Source organism: Orcinus orca, chromosome 1 (assembly GCF_937001465.1).
Source record: "Orcinus orca chromosome 1, mOrcOrc1.1, whole genome shotgun sequence".
NCBI lineage: Eukaryota > Metazoa > Chordata > Mammalia > Artiodactyla > Delphinidae > Orcinus > Orcinus orca.
Window position 1 is genome coordinate 138751446 of NC_064559.1, and position 15928 is coordinate 138767373.

The 15928-nt window shown below is 37.5% G+C and overlaps 1 protein-coding gene across 2 annotated transcripts in view; it reads left to right on the top strand.

Annotated features, from left to right (window-relative positions):
• Nucleotides 1-15928, top strand: part of LOC101275718 (uricase) — a 35454-nt gene that overhangs the window by 5608 nt on the left and 13918 nt on the right. The window contains exons 2-5 of one of the 2 annotated variants that reach the window (XM_049709045.1): nt 2726-2839; nt 5438-5656; nt 7801-7917; nt 8016-8094. In XM_049709045.1, the coding sequence (XP_049565002.1) occupies nt 5480-5656; nt 7801-7917; nt 8016-8094 (373 nt within the window). In that variant the 5' untranslated portion in view covers nt 2726-2839; nt 5438-5479. The remainder of the gene's footprint in view (nt 1-2725; nt 2840-5437; nt 5657-7800; nt 7918-8015; nt 8095-15928) is intronic. The other variant, XM_004262958.2, reaches the window with a different exon arrangement.

Sequence of the window (15928 nt, forward strand, 5' to 3'; positions counted from 1 at the left end):
CTTCCTTTCTCTCCCTAATGAGTGTAGGGACTCTGACGTAGTGAGAAAGAGCGTCACTTTGGGGCAAATGGTCGAGGTACTCCTCCTCCCTCTGTCACCCAGGAACTGTGTGACCTTGGCAAGTTACCTAACCCTAGTGTCTTCCTTTGTAAAACTTGGTTAAGGATATCTGCTTCACAGGGTTCTTGTAAAGGGTTAAGAGGAACTCATATATAGAAATTTCCCATCAAACCCTCACTAAATTGTTGCTACTATTATTTTTATTTTCAAGTCTTATACATTAGGAAAGAGAAATCTTTCAGTGTATGCATTTCAGTAGAATTTCCTTCCAACTGCATGTTTGGAGGTCTCCATCAATTCTTCATTGTGAGGTTTTCTGCTCCTATTCCTAGAGGCTCCTGAGGCCAGTCCCCTGCCCTAAGGCTCTTGGTACTATGGAGAGGCTGGCAAGAAGAAAATTAGCATCTCCCTTGACATTTAGTGATGAGTCTCTCATCCTTTGTAATAGGCAGAAGTATGAAAATAACGGAGCACCTGTAGATGGAGTCTTCATTAGGTGACAGATCGCCCTTTCTGCAATAATTATGCATATGAGTAGTTATATTGTGCTTGAAACATCTGCTTGACAAGTCCCTTTGGAGCCACACTTTGAACAAAACTCAAGGCATATCCCCCCTTGATAGTAAAAATAAGCCACTCTACAGCCTAAAGCAACATGACATTTGCTAGCAGATATCAATATTTTTCCATCTGAGATTTAGTTGATCCTAAGCAGCCAAAAAATACCAGATGCCTCTAAGATTATTATTCATCATTATTGTTCTTATCTTTATGTATTATTAAGATCCAACAAAGTGATATTAAGATGGTTCATATGAGTGCCCCTTTTTCTCATATTAGTTCAGCGTTTTTCTCAGAAGTCTTCTTGTTCACAAATGTCCAAGAAAATAGCCGGGCAAAGGAAAAATCTAGGTGGAAAATTGAAAGGACTTCTCTAGCACATTCCAAAGATAGAGAGGGAGGCACATCTCCACGCATAGTTCTTCCATCTATCACTGCACACTGCAACTGAATTGATGTTTAAATATGTGTGATGGGTCCAAAATAGCTAGCACTTCTGTATTGCCCTCTGTTTTGGAGGGTAGAGATATGCTTACAAAAGCTCTTCTAATACTTGAGAGAAAATTCTAGTCATTTTAAAATTAAAATTTATAAAAGTTTTCCCTTATCTTTCCTAATATTTTTTCCACCTCAAATCCATCCACTGGGCCTTATAGAGCTTAACAGACTCCAGGCTAAGAACTCCTAGACCTGTAGTGACAACCTACATCACTTTCAATATGATGTGGAAATAAGAGAACACTCAGTATCTAAGCGAAAATGCGTAAGATTCATTTAAAATCTCTGAGAGTTCTCTCCTACATTACTTGCAGGCAATCGATGATTCTCTATCCCTTTATATTTCAAGACATGTCTAAGAAAAGGGAATTTTTCTTGTGTAGAGCCAAGTATAGATTTACTCCTACTGACATTTACAAGTCCAGAGTATTACTCTAGGAAATTGTTTCCTTTTATGACTTTGTTCCCTCAAGCCACACAAGCCTGAGGAAAGACAACCAAAGTATGAAGGCAGAAGTAGGCCATATCATAGCAGCAGTCTTTGATTTTAGCCACCCTAGCTCTGGATTGGTGTACAGTCTGACTATTGCTCTCTAACAGTAACTGAAGGACCCTTTGATGGAAAATATGACATACAATTATTATTTATCAATGATAATCATAGCTACATTTATTGAACATTTCTTATTTGCCAGGCACTTTTCTAAGTGTTTTATGTTTTTATGTCCTGTAATCCTCACAGCAATCCTGCTAGATGGACACTACTATTATTAATTTTATAAATGAAGAAATTTGCCGCGATTCACAGAGCTAATAGGTGGTGGAAGAGAGACTCACACTTGGCTTGTCTGACTCCATCCTCTCAGCTACCCGCCCACCCTCCAGATGAGAGCAACCTTGGGATTTTACTGTACGGTTATCTTGGACATGGATCCCTGCCCTACACTGTGTGTTATACACAATAGGATTCTGGCACCTACTTCCGGTTTCTCAGACTGCAGAACTGGGGAGGTCTTATTGATGAGAACAGCCTCAGTCTGGCCTGGGCCATTATCTGTTCTGTCAGGTCCTGCTGAGGGACCTTGGGTGTCCCACACCGTTCTTGTTCCATCCTGCTCCAGTCTCAGATGGTCATGTCCTCTTTATTCTTTTTTTTTTTTTTTTTTTTTTTTTGCGGTACGCGGGCCTCTGACTGCTGTGGCCTCTCCCATTGCATAGCACAGGCTCCGGACGCGCAGGCTCAGCGGCCATGGCTCACGGGCCCAGCAGCTCCGCGGCATGTGGAATCTTCCCGGACCGGGGCACGAACCCGTGTCCCCTGCATTGGCAGGCGGACTCTCAACCACTGCGCCACCAGGGAAGCCCTGTCCTCTTTATTCTGACTCTTTTCTCAGTACACATGATTACTCAGCCTTTGCCAGAAAGTCACAGTCCAGGCGGGAGCTTGCTAAAGAGTGCTGACCTCTCCCACGTGTGTCATGCATGAACCCCAGGATAGCTGCACGGTGCTAGAATGCTCTGTCTTATTAGCAATGTGAACACTTTGTGCTGTGTCACTAACTTTGTCTACCTGCAATTCTGCCCTTCCTGGCCCTTTATTCTCCAGCCAGCTGTGCCTGTGATCTCCAGGCTGTGGTGACCAGAGGGCAGAAGTTGCTTTCCTCACTTTCCCAGGAAGAGGAACTTACTGATTGGGGTCTGAGCCGAAGCAGCTTTTCCTGTATTGCAATCTTTGGGGGATTTTCATGAACTATTCCATGTCACTACACAAGAGGTGCAGGTGTTGGGGCAGCATTCGGTCATTCATGATACATTTATTAAGCACCAATTGTGTTCCAAGCATTCTGCTGAGCACTGGGGTTGCCATGGCGACCAAGATAGAAATTGTTTCTGCTTTCATAGTTTACTATTTTTGAACAAATCAGACCCATGAAGAGGCTATTGTAATGTGATTTGATAAAGACTCTGATAAGGCAATAACAGAACATTCTAAGAGCACATAGAAGGGGCACCTACTCCAGACTTGAAGGGCTGGGGCAAATTACCTAGTGGAAGTGACATCTGAGACTTAAAAAAGTTGAGTCAGAAGAAGTTAGGCAGGTAAAGAGATTGGTATAGATGGGTAGCAAGGAAGAGAAAGAATGTTCAAGAAAGAGGTAATAGCAAATTCAGAGGCCTACAGGCAAAGAAGAACACATGCAGGGCCTGGGTGACGACAATTAGCTCAGGATAGCTGAAGTGGAGTTTGAAATAGGGTGTGGCAAGATATGAAGCTGAACTGATGAGCAGGGGTTGGGAAATGAAGGATAGCTATCATTTAATGTTACTCTGTATCTCATGGGTACCACTTGCTTTCAACAGACTAACCTACTTGGGTATTTAGTAGCAGGGGATGGGACTGAGGAGTAATATTTGTTAAGTCCTGCTGTGTGCCGAGGATGATGGAAGGTCTCAGAGACCTTTGGTCTGGGACCTCAGCCCATACCATCCAGGGATCCCAAGCCAGCCAAGTGCCTCCCTGGCCCAGGTAGAATCCCTTGCGGTTCGAGACATGCCAGAGTCTTCCTTCTGCTGTTTCCAGCAGTGCTCCCCACTCTAAAAACTAGTGCCCTTAATCAAGTTCCCCTCTGTTATCTCTTCTGCTGCTACATCCACAGCCAGGCCTGACATGGCCACTCTTACTGGGGTTGACCTCACTGTACCACCAGGTACCAGGGACTGAGCCAGCCCTTTCACATTCACTCTAACTTGTAGGGGCAGTTATCTCCATTTGTACAAAGCGGGAAACTGAGGCTCAGGGACATCAAATTATTTGTCACAAGCCACAAAGCCATAAGTGGTAAGGCAGAATTTGGACCTGGTCTGATTTCAAAGCCACTACAATCACACAGCTGTGCCTCTTTCCCTGTCAGCATTATAGTTCTTATTAGGATCCTTTAAGTCTGCTCTTTAGGTTTTCTTATTGATATTTTTCTGGAAGATGAGTCCCCCAAAATTGGGTCAGATGCATCCAAGGGGCCTCTCCAAGAGTTGTCCCTTACATGTGTCCCTCGTACAGAGGAAGCACTGAATTCAGACACCACAGACCTTCAGGGTATGTTCAATAACCAAGAGCAGCATGCCCTACCAGGCTCTATCCCCAAGATTTAAGACAACCTTCACTACCCCACTTTGATTAAGAATATGACAATAATTTCTGATGTTGGCTAGCATTTTTAAATTCCTCCCAAGGGATTTGGTGATTTTTTTATGTGGGTAGATATTTAGGCAGCCCTTGGCCTATCTGAGCATATCGCCTACATGGGATTCGCAGAGGACGTTTCTTCTTTGTGACCCTCCCCAGATTCTCACTGCATGTTGTTTTTGGTTTACTTTTATTTTTGTCACCTTTTCTCATTACCATTTTAATGTTAATTTTCATGCTAAATAAAATAGGTTTTCCTGTCCCTCTGCTCCCTCCTGCCTCTTCTCTCAAACACCAATAAAGCCCAGGGACAAGTCTTACAGAGTCTAGCAGTGGAGATGGACGTATTCACTAGCGAGTGCTCCAGCTTCAGACAGGGATACTAATGAATCAGTCACAGGCTTTTATTAAGTGTTTCTTCACTAAAAGCATAGCTTTCCTTGCAGCGATTTGGCTCTGGCTCTGTACTGCTGAAGGTAGTCTAGACCCTGTCACTAATTACTCTTCTTCCTGGCAGCAAGTAGAAAAAGCAATTTTCAAATTGTTTTTATTGCTCACAGGGCAGTTTCTCCAGAATACTACTCTCTATAAAAAAGGGGATATAATTATTTCCAGTTAACATAGTCAAAAGATTTTATAGAGGAAGGCAGTTTATGTAGTAGTTAGAAGTACACAATTTGAAGTCAACAGACCTGAGGGTGAATTCTTGGCTCTATCCTTTACTAACTGGGGTAAGTCACTTAAATTCTTTGAACCTCAGTTTCTCCCTTTGCAAAATGGGAATAATATTAGTTCATAGGGCTGGTATAAGGATTAAGTTAGTAGAGATTAAATAAGAGTAAATAGTTTGGCTCAGGAGGTATGGTTATTATTGTTGTTGCTTATTATTATCAAGAAAGCCATCTACCTGTCTCTCTTCAGGCCAATCTGGTATATTTTCATCTTTTCCTTGTGATTCTCTTTTCTCCATACAAATTCTCATTCTCCTTCAAAGGTAGGGCATGATCTTTCTTTCAGGAATACTCTGACTCTTACCTTTCATGATTACATGATAAAATTCAGGTTTAAAGAAATTGCAGTTGGCTTTTTGTTTTCATTTAGCCTTCTTCATTAAGATGACTGTTTTCATTGCAGAATGATGAGCTGGATCTTGTCCGAACTGGCTATGGGAAGGATATGGTAAAAGTTCTCTGTATTCAGCGAGACGGAAAATATCACAGCATTAAAGAAGTGTCAACTTCAGTGCAACTTACTCTGAGCTCCAAAAAAGATTACCTGCATGGAGACAATTCAGACCTCATCCCTACAGACACCATCAAGAACACAGTTCATGTCCTGGCAAAGTTCAAAGGCGTATGTGTCGTTCTACTTCTTAGCTGCTGCCCATCTGGATGCAGAAATCACCGTACTATATTATTAGGATACTACTTGCTTATTTCAAGTTCCCTGTACTTTTTAACCCTATTTTTACATTTAAACCATTGAAAAAAATTCCTTTTCTAATTCTAAAAGTCTCAGCTTTACAGAAAATCTTGCTTTTTTTTTTTAAACTCACCTCTTTATTCTCTTTTCTTTTCTTCTTTTTCCCCATTTGTTCTCTTTTCTTGTTTCTCAACTCACTACAACATCTTTTAGGCAGAGAATCCTACTTGACAAATTTACATGTTATCCCTTAATTAGGATCATTGGCAAATCAAGGCCATGAGAAGATTTCCAAATAGAATTTTACACATTTTTGTCATGCAATTATTTGAGTCCTATTATTTTTTTCTTTTAGAATGGTGTGCATTTATAGAAGAAAGTACCATTTCTCTTCTTGGTATTACTCTAGAAGAAAATCAAGTATAAGATACATTTCGAGATCTGTCCAACATTTAATACCTTCCTGATTTTCCCAACTCCGTGACCACTTAGCATCCACATTTGGTGGTAGTTGTACTTTTCAGAAGGGTCTTGGAACGGATAGACTCTAATCTCTTAGCACTTTTACCTCAGGTTTCTCTAAGTGTGAGTGAAACTGTGCTGGACGACCAGCAGATTTCTGGGCAATTCAAGATAATTCTTTTATTTGCTAAGAAGTCTAGAAAGGCAAGAAATGTAGACTGGAAAGCTTCTTTTCTCATGCTTTTGCGTGAAATTCACACCCATATTACACAAAATGAGCAAGCTAATTTTTTTTTTTAGAAATTTATTTATTTATGGCTGCATTGCATCTTCATTTCTGCATGTGGCTTTCTCTAGTTGCGGCGAGTGGGGTCTACTCTTCGTTGCAGTGCGTGGGCTTCTCATTGTGGTGGCTTCTCTTGTTGCGGAGCATGAGCTCTAGGCACGCGGGCTTCAGTAGTTATGGCTCACGGGCTCTAGAGCACAGGCTTAGTAGTTGTGGCACACAGGCTTAGTTGCTCCACAGCATGTGGGATCTTCCCAGGCCAGGGCTTGAACCTGTTTCCCCTAAATTGGCAGGCGGATTCTTAACAACTGTGCCACCAGGGAAGCCCGAACAAACTAATTGAAATATTATTTCTGCAAGGTCTGTCTACACCCTGAATCTTTCTCTTGCTAATCAGAATGGCCCAGCAAGTATAGGCAAGGCTATGGAAAAAGGCATTGCTTTCTTTAAAAATGAATTGACAATAAGCTCTGTACTGTGTTAGAGAAGAGGGTCTCTATATAACACAAATTCTTATATTTCCTGTACTATGTGAGAAGTTCAGAAAAGTGAAAGAATGGACCTGGATGTTAAAAACAATTTAAATTTATTCATTGTAGATAGAGTGACTGCATAATTTCTTATCCAAACCAGGATACTTTTCAGAGTGAAATAGGATGCTTGTTAATAATTATTCTGAGACAACAGGTATAAAACAAAACTATCCTTGGGAAACCTATACAGTCTACCTTAGTTATAGGCAAAGCCATAAATAATCTTTAGACTGTACTAGGACCATAAAACATTGCCTAGAGATTAACCTGAAGAATTTGGATGGAAGTAGGGAGCTGCTTTATGGGGGTGGAGAGCTGGGGATGGTCAATAGAAGGCCTGTTTGCAAGGCAAGGAAGTTGAAGTGACCCTTCATTAACATTTTTCTTTGGGAAACTGGGAGGTCTGTTTCCCAGCCTCATGAAGAGAGCAGAGTGTTTTGAAGTATCCTGCAGTACTTTAGCTGGCATGGGTGATGATTGAGCTCACCGTGAGGAGAATCTGAACGTTAAGTTCCTTTTTGCTCGTCCACTGATGGATAGACACATCCTCTCCTGCACACAGTTTTCTTTCAAAAACAGGATAGTCTCACCTGGTGATGGTGATCCATTAACTACACTTAGGAGCCCTTGTGAAAAATTGGGATTAGGACCAATTCATCTCTAATTCTTTCTAATTCTTTGTTTCTCTGATTCTAAAAAACACTTTATCAGGAAAAAGAGTCCCATGGATATTTAAAAATGATTTTTAAGTAGGACAAGTATTTCTGATCATTCACATTTATTTCTTTTTACAGATCAAAAGCATAGAAACTTTTGCTGTGAATATCTGTGAGCATTTCCTTTCTTCTTTTAACCATGTTATTCGAGTTCAAGTCTATGTGGAAGAAGTCCCTTGGAAGCGTTTTGAAAAGGTTACCTCACTTATTCGTGCTCTCAGTTTAATTAAAGAAATTGGCTTTATGACATATGTTGAAATTTTACTGGAAATTTTTTTTTTTCTAATTTTCAGAATGGAGTTAAGCATGTCCATGCATTTATTCATACTCCCACTGGAACACACTTCTGTGAGGTTGAACAGTTGAGGAGTGGTGAGAAAATGTTTTTCATGTTTTGATTCTGCAATAGCAATTTCAGGGTTTTTTTTTTCTTCTAAACAACTCTGTTTACTAACACCCAGGAAAACTGTAGAGAATTTTGAAGTCTTTTAAATCTGAGATGGGAATGAACAGTGTGACCTTGGATTACATTAAAGAACTATCTGCTTTTTATCTTAAAAATATAAAAATGAAATAATACCCTTTGCAACAAATCTGTGGGTTGAGTGGGGTAGATCATTTTTATTGCATGATTTTGAAGTGAGGGAAAAAAGGGCACAGGCTGACAAAAGCTCAAATCTCTGAATTTTCTGACCAGTAATTTTTGTACCATACCATGCTTTGATTATAATAACCTTTATAGGAAATACCTAGAAAATAACAATCACATTTCCTTGAAATTTTGTCATAATAATAAAACCACTGATATTATTATAGTTACCATAAAATAAACCTCATTTAAAAATAGCAGTGACAATTATATAATTCTTTCTATTTACCAAGAAATCTAAAAATTAACTGTGGAACATAATTACAATATAGACCTTATTAGTACTGATTATTGAACTTAGCAAAGTGTGTCTTCCACTGATTTGTTGAGGTTGTCAGAGCAGAGTTCAATAATTGACTAAGACTTAGACTAGAAGACCTCTAAGAACCATAGAACCACCATGGTAGAAATGTCTCTATCCTAATAAAAAATAAACTTTAATGATCATTATAAATTGAGAGTGTGGACTCTGAAATTTTTTCTTTTCTATTTTCCTTTTCTCTTTTTTCTTCTCCTTTCCTTCCCTTTCCTGCTTGTTTCTTTCATTTTATTTCTTTTCCTTTCTGTATCTCTTTTTCTTTCTTCTCTAGCTCTCTTTAGTAAGAATTTGAGGTGACATCTCATAAATGTCAGAAATTTTAAAAGGTTAATAAAATATAAGTTCTTCTCATTCTAAGTTCTATTGGATAATGCCTTCCCTTAGGAAGTCCTAGTGTTTTAGCTATCATTTAATATTTTTCCCTATCTGTATTAAATTCTAGACACAGCCAGGGCCTTTTCAGTGTTTGATTAACAGTTATGAAATTATTATTATATAAAGAAGACTGAATAACTAGTTGTTAAGTTGAAAAGATAATGATTTTTTTAATCCTCCAAATATGTAGTCATGTGATATATTAACTTGTTTACTGAGCTGTTTGTTAGTTAAAATGTAACTTCCTTTCTTTCCTTCCTTCTTTCTTGCTTTATGTATGTGACTTTGGAGGAGAGAGGTTCCTGATTCTCCAGGCCAGTGTTTTCCTACCCAAATCACAGTGAATACCCCTGTAAAATTATAAACTTTAAACTGGCATTTCCCAGCAGAAATATAATGCAAGCCACATATCTAATTTTAAAATTTCCTAGTAGTCACATTAGAAAAGTAGAAACAAATTAATGTTAACAATACTTTTTATTTAACCTAATATATCCCAAATGCCACTTACATATGTAATAAATATAAAAATTATTAATGAAATATTTAATATTTGAATTTATGTGTTTATTTTATATTTACAGGACGTCTCATTTCCCATTTACCATATTCCAAGGGCTTCATAGCCACATGTGGCTAGTGGCTGCCATATTGGTTAGCTTTAAACCATTTTGAGTGATTTTTGCAATACTTAACATGTTTCTCATTCCACTTTTAATTATGTAAAATAATAGCAGGGGCTAGAATTAGATTTCAGGAGAACTAACTAAAAAGATAAGAGTCTGTATAAAATATATTTATGTCATTGATTGAAATACTATTCATTCAATAATGATTTTGAGGACCTGTTAGGTATACTAGTGGTGGTAGATTCAGACGTGAATAAGACATTCTCTGACCCTCGTGAGTTCACAGTAGATGAATAGTAGGAGATAGACTTATAAATAGATTTATTGCAATATGAGGGGCTAAAGACCACTATGAAGGAATTAAAGGTATGCTGTGGGAGTAAAGAGGTGCAGAAAACTAACTCTTTCTAGGGCAGTCTGGAAGGCTTGATGGGGGAGGAGGAAATATTCCAACTGACTTTTGAAAAATGATTTAGAATGTGCTGGACATAGAAAGGGGAAAGGAAATTACAGGCAGAAGAAACAGAATGTACATGGGTAGGAGTCATAAAGAGTGGAAGAGGGAAACAAATATTTCGAGCATCTGCCTTATGTAGATCACCATACTAGGCAAATGATTTTAGTGTTGAAAGGGCAAAGAATTTGAGCAACGGTAGTAGGGTTGAAGGGTTCAGTTTTTAGAATGTAAGGAGCAGAGATGAGGATGAAGAGCTTGGTTTGGGCCTAATGTACCATACTAGCAAGATTGGCCTAACTAGGGAATTCCTGGCGGTCCAGTGGTTAGGACTCTGCACTTTCACTGTTGAGGGCCCGGGTTTGATCTCTGGTCAGGGGACTAAGATCTTGCAAGCCATGCAGGATGGCCAAAAAAAAAAAAAGTTGGTGTAACTAGGAGGCAGTTTTTGCATGGTAGTTAAGTCCATAGGTCTTGTCAGACTAGACTGTTTTCATTTTGTTTTTTTTTCCTGCTTTGCTATTTTTATTAACAGATTTTTTTAAACCTTTTTTTAAATTGAAGTATAGTTAATTTACAATGCTGTGTTAGTTTCAGGTGTACAGTAAAGTGATTCAGTTATACACACACACACATACATACATGTATATGTATATATATATATTCTTTTTCAGATTCTTTTCCACTAGAGATTATTACAAGATACTGAATATAGTTCCATGTACTATACAGTAGGTCCTTGTTGTTTATTTATTTTATATATAGTAGTGTGTATATGTTAATCCCAAATTCCCAATTTATCTCCCCCGCAACTCATTCTATCCCCTTTGGTAACCATAAGTTTGTTTCCTATTTCTGTGGGTCTATTTCTATTTTGTAAATAAGTCCATTTGTATCATTTTTTTTAGATTCCACATGTAAGTGATATCATATGATATTTGTCTTTCTCTATCTGATTTACTTCACTTAATATGATAATCTCTAGGTCCATCCATATTGCTGCAGATGTCATTATTTCACACTTTTTTATGGCTGAGTAATATTCTTTATCCATTCATCTGTTGATGGACATTTAGGTTGATTCCATGTCTTGGCTACTGTAAACAGTGTGGCTGTGAACATTGGGATGCATGTATCTTTTCAAATCAGAATTTTCTCTGGATACATGCCCAGGAGTGGGATTGCAGGATCATATGATTAACTCTATTTTTAGTATTTTTAGTTTTTTAAGGAACCTCCATACTGTTCTCCATAGTGGCTGCACTAAATTACATTCCCACCAACAGTGCAGGAAGGTTCCTTTTTCTCCACACCCTCTCCAGCTTTTAGTATTAATAGACATTTTAATAATGGCCATTCTGACCTGTGAGAGTGATACCTCATTGTAGTTTTGATTTGCATTTCTCTAATAATTAGCAATATTGAGCATCTGTTCAAGTGTCTGTTGGCCATTTGTATGTCTTCTCTGGAGAAATGTCTATTTAAGTCTTCTGCCCATTTTTTTTATTGGGTTCTTTGTTTTTTTGATATTAAGCTGTATGAGCTGTTTGTACATTTTGGAAATTAATCCCTCGTCAGTCGCATTGTTTGCAAATATTTTCTCCCAGTCCATAGGTTGTCTATTCATTTTGTTTATGGTTTATTTTGCTATGCAAAACTTTTAAGTTTAGTTAGGTCCCATTTGTTTATTTCTGGTTTTATTTCTATTACTCTAGGAGGTGAATCCATAAAAGTATTTCTGCGATTTATGTCAAACAGTGTTCTGCCAATGTTTTCCTCTAGGAGTTTTATACTATCCAGTCTTACATTTATGTCTTTAATCCATTTTGAGTTTATTTTTGTATATGGTATTAGAGAATGTTCTATGTTCATTCTTTTACATGTAGCTGTCCTCTTTTCCCAGCACCACTTATTGAAGAGACTGTCTTTTCTCCATTGTAAATTCTTGCCTCTTTGTCATAGATTAATTGACCATAAATGCATGGGTTTATTTCTGGGCTTTCTATCCTGTAACATTGATCTATATGTCTGTTTTTTTGCTAGTACCATGCTGTTTTGATTACTGTAGCTTTGTAGTATAGTCTGAAGTCAGGGAGCATGATGTCTCCAGCTTTGTTCTTCTTTCTCAAGATTGCTTTTGCTATCCAGGGTCTTTTGTGTTTCCATACGAATTAAAATTTTTTTTGCTCTATTTCTGTGGAAAATGCCATTGGTAATTTGATAGGGATTGTATTGAATCTGTAGATTGCCTTGGGTAGTATGGTCATCTTAACAATATTGATTCTTCCAATCCAAGAACATGGTATATGTTTCCATCTGTTTGTGTCATCTTGAAGTTCTTTCATCAGTGTCTTACAGTTTTTGAATTACAGGTCTTCTGCCTCCTTAGGTAGGTTTATTTCTAGGTATTTTATTCCTTTTGATGCTATGGTAAATGGGATTGTTCCTTAATTTCTCTTTCCGATCTTTCATTGTTAGTGTATAGAAATGCAACAGATTTCTGTGTATTAATTTTGTATCCAGCAACTTTACCAAACTCATTGATGAGCTTAGTAGTTTTCTGGCAGCATCTTTAGGATGTTCTATGTATAGCATCATGTCATCGGCAAACAGTGACAGTTTTACTTCTTTTCCAATTTGGATTCCTTTTATTTATTTTGCTTCTCTGATTTCTGTGGCTAGGACTTCCAGAACTATGTTGAATAAAAGTGGCTAGAGTGAGCATCCTTGTCTTGTTCCTGATCTTGGAGGAAATGCTTTCAGCTTCTCACCATTGAGCATGATGTTAGCTGTGGGTTTGTCATATATGGCCTTTATTATGTTGAGGTATGTTCTCTCTTTCTGGAGAGTTTTTATCATAAATGGATGTTGAATTTTATCAAAAGCTTTTTCTGCATCAATTGAGATGACCATATGGTTTTTATTCTTCAATTTGTTAATGTGGTGTATCACACTGATGGATTTGTGGATTTTGAAAAGTCCTTGCATCCCTGGGATAAATCCCACTTGATTATGTTGTATGAGCCTTTAAATGTACTGTTGGATTCAGTTTGCTAGTATTTTGTTGAAGACTTTTGCATTTATATTCATCAGTGTTATTGACCTACAATTTTCTTTCTTTGTGGTATCTTTGTCTGGTTTTGGTATCAGGGTGATGGTGGCCTTATAGAACGAATTTGGAAGTGTTCCTTCCTCTGCAATTTTTTGGAATAGTTTCAGAAGGGTAGGTGTTAACTCTTCTCTAAATGTTTCATAGAATTCACCTGTGATGCCATCTGGTCCAGCAATTTTATTCATTGGGAGTTTTTAAATTACTGATTCCATTTCACTACTGTTAATTGTCCTGTGCATATTTTCTATTTCTCCCTGGTTCGGTCTTGGGAGATTGTACCTTTCTAAGAATTTGTCCATTTCGTCTAGGTTGTCCAATTTATTGGCATATTGTATTTCTGTGGTGTCAGTTGTAACTTCTCCTTCTTCATTTCTGATTTTGATTTGGGCCCTCTATCTTTTTTTCTTCATGAGTCTGGCTAAAGGTTTATCAATTTTGTTTATCTTTTCAAGGAACCAGTTTTAGTTTCATTGATCTTTTCTATTTTTTTTTAGTCTCTATTTCATTTATTTCTGCTCTGATATTTATGATTTTTTTCCTTCTACTAACTTTGGGTTTTGTTTATTCTTCTTTCTCTAGTTGCTTTATGCATAGGATTAGGTTGTTTATTTGAGATTTTTCTTGTTTCCTGAGGTAAGCTTGTATTGCTATAAACGTCCCTCTTTAGAACTTCTTTTTCTGTGTCCCATAGGTTTTGGATCATTGTGTTTTCATTTTCACTTGTCTCTAGGTATTTTTTGATTTCCTCTTTGACTTCTTCAGTGATCCATTGGCTGTTTAGCAACATATTGTTTAGCCTCCACGTGTTTGTGTTTTTTTGCAATTTTTTTCTTGTAGTTGATTTCTAGCCTCATAGTGCTGCGGTTGGAAAAGATCTTGATATGATTTCAATTTTCTTAAATTTACCAAGGCTTGCTTTGTTGCTCAGTGTGTGATCTATCCTGGAGAATGTTCCATGTGCACTTGAAAAGAATGTGTATTCTGCTGCTTTCAGATGGAATGTTCTATAAATATCAAGTAAGGCCAGCTGATCTAATGTATCATTTAAGGTCTGTGTTTCCTTATTGATTTTCTATCTGGATGATCTGTCCATTGATGTAATGGAGAGCTAATGTCCCCCACTACTATTATGTTACTGTCAATTTCTCTTTTTATGTCTGTTAACATTTGCCTTATATATTAAGGTGCTCCCATGTTGGGTGCATATATATTTACAATTGTTATATCTTCTTTTCGGATTGATCCTTTGATTATTATGGAGTGTCCTTTGTCTCTTGTGACAGTCTTTATTTTAAAGTCTATTTTGTCTGATATAAGTATTGCTACTTCAGCTTTCTTTTGATTTCCATTTGCATGGAATACCTTTTTCTATCCCCTCACTTTCAGTCTTGTGTGTCTCTAGGTCTGAAGTGAGTCTCTTGTAGGCAGCACATATATGGATGCTGCTTTTTTATCCATTAACCAGTCTATGTCTTTTGGTTGAACCATTTAGTCCATTTATGTTTAGGATAATTATCAATATGTATGTTCCTATTGTCATTTTGTTAATGTTTTGGATTTGTTTTGGTAGTTCTCTTTTTTCCCCTTTCTTCTTTTGTTCCCTTCTCTTGTGATTTGATGACTATCTTTAGTATTATGTTTGGATTTCTTTTTCTTTTTTGTGGGTATTCTTGTTTTGTGTTTACCATGAGGTTTTTGTATAGCAATCTCTCTATATATAGATACCTTGCATTTGTACTCTGCTCCCTTCATGATTACTGTTTTTGATATTATATTTTACATCTAATTGTTCTGTGTATCTCTTAACTGCTTATCATGGATACAAATGAATTGACTACTTTTGTCTTTTAACCTCCCTACTAGCATTGCATGTGGATGATTTCCTAACTTTATTGTATGAATACTGAACTGTTTTTGAATTTGAGCTTCTCTACTTAATAACTTTGTGACTGTGAGCACATTAAATATACTACTTCAGTGTTTTTTTTTTTTATTTCTAACATGAGAATAACAGTGCCTACCTCAGCAATTACCCAGAGAATGAAAGGAGATAAATGTTAATTTAACATTTAGCACAGTACCTGGCACATAAGAAGCACTCCTTGAAAGAAAGCTGTTATTATTATTATTTTGAATGATAATAGAGATCCAGGAAAGGTCTTTATGTGTATGTGTGTACTGTTTAGTAATTCTGACCAAGGTTATGGTAAACTGGCTGGAGAAACAGGCAGTAGTGAGACATTTGGAGACTTGTTGCAGAGATGAAGAAATGATGGAGTCTGAACTAAGGCAGAAGAGGTAGAGATGAAAAGACTACAGAAGTTGGGGAGAGACATTATGTGAGGCATTTCTGAAGTGTGCTTATAAGTCTGAGTATTTGAGTAAGGATGGAAGGTTAGAGAGAAGGAGGGGTTAAAGTTATCCTAAAGTCAGGGACTTGTGGGTGTTGACTAAGAATAATACATATAATGAGGAAGTTTCCAGAGGAAGCTGGTAAGTTTGGGAATAAGGGATGGATTTGGAGACTATCTATTTCCAAATTGGTTGGTGAAGGCATGGTGAAGAAGGAACAATCCAGAAAAACATATAAAGTGAGAAGAGCAATGAGAGGGCCTGGGGGAAAATTCCCCAGTTTAAGTGTTGGACAGTTTAAAGAATGAGAGAGAAG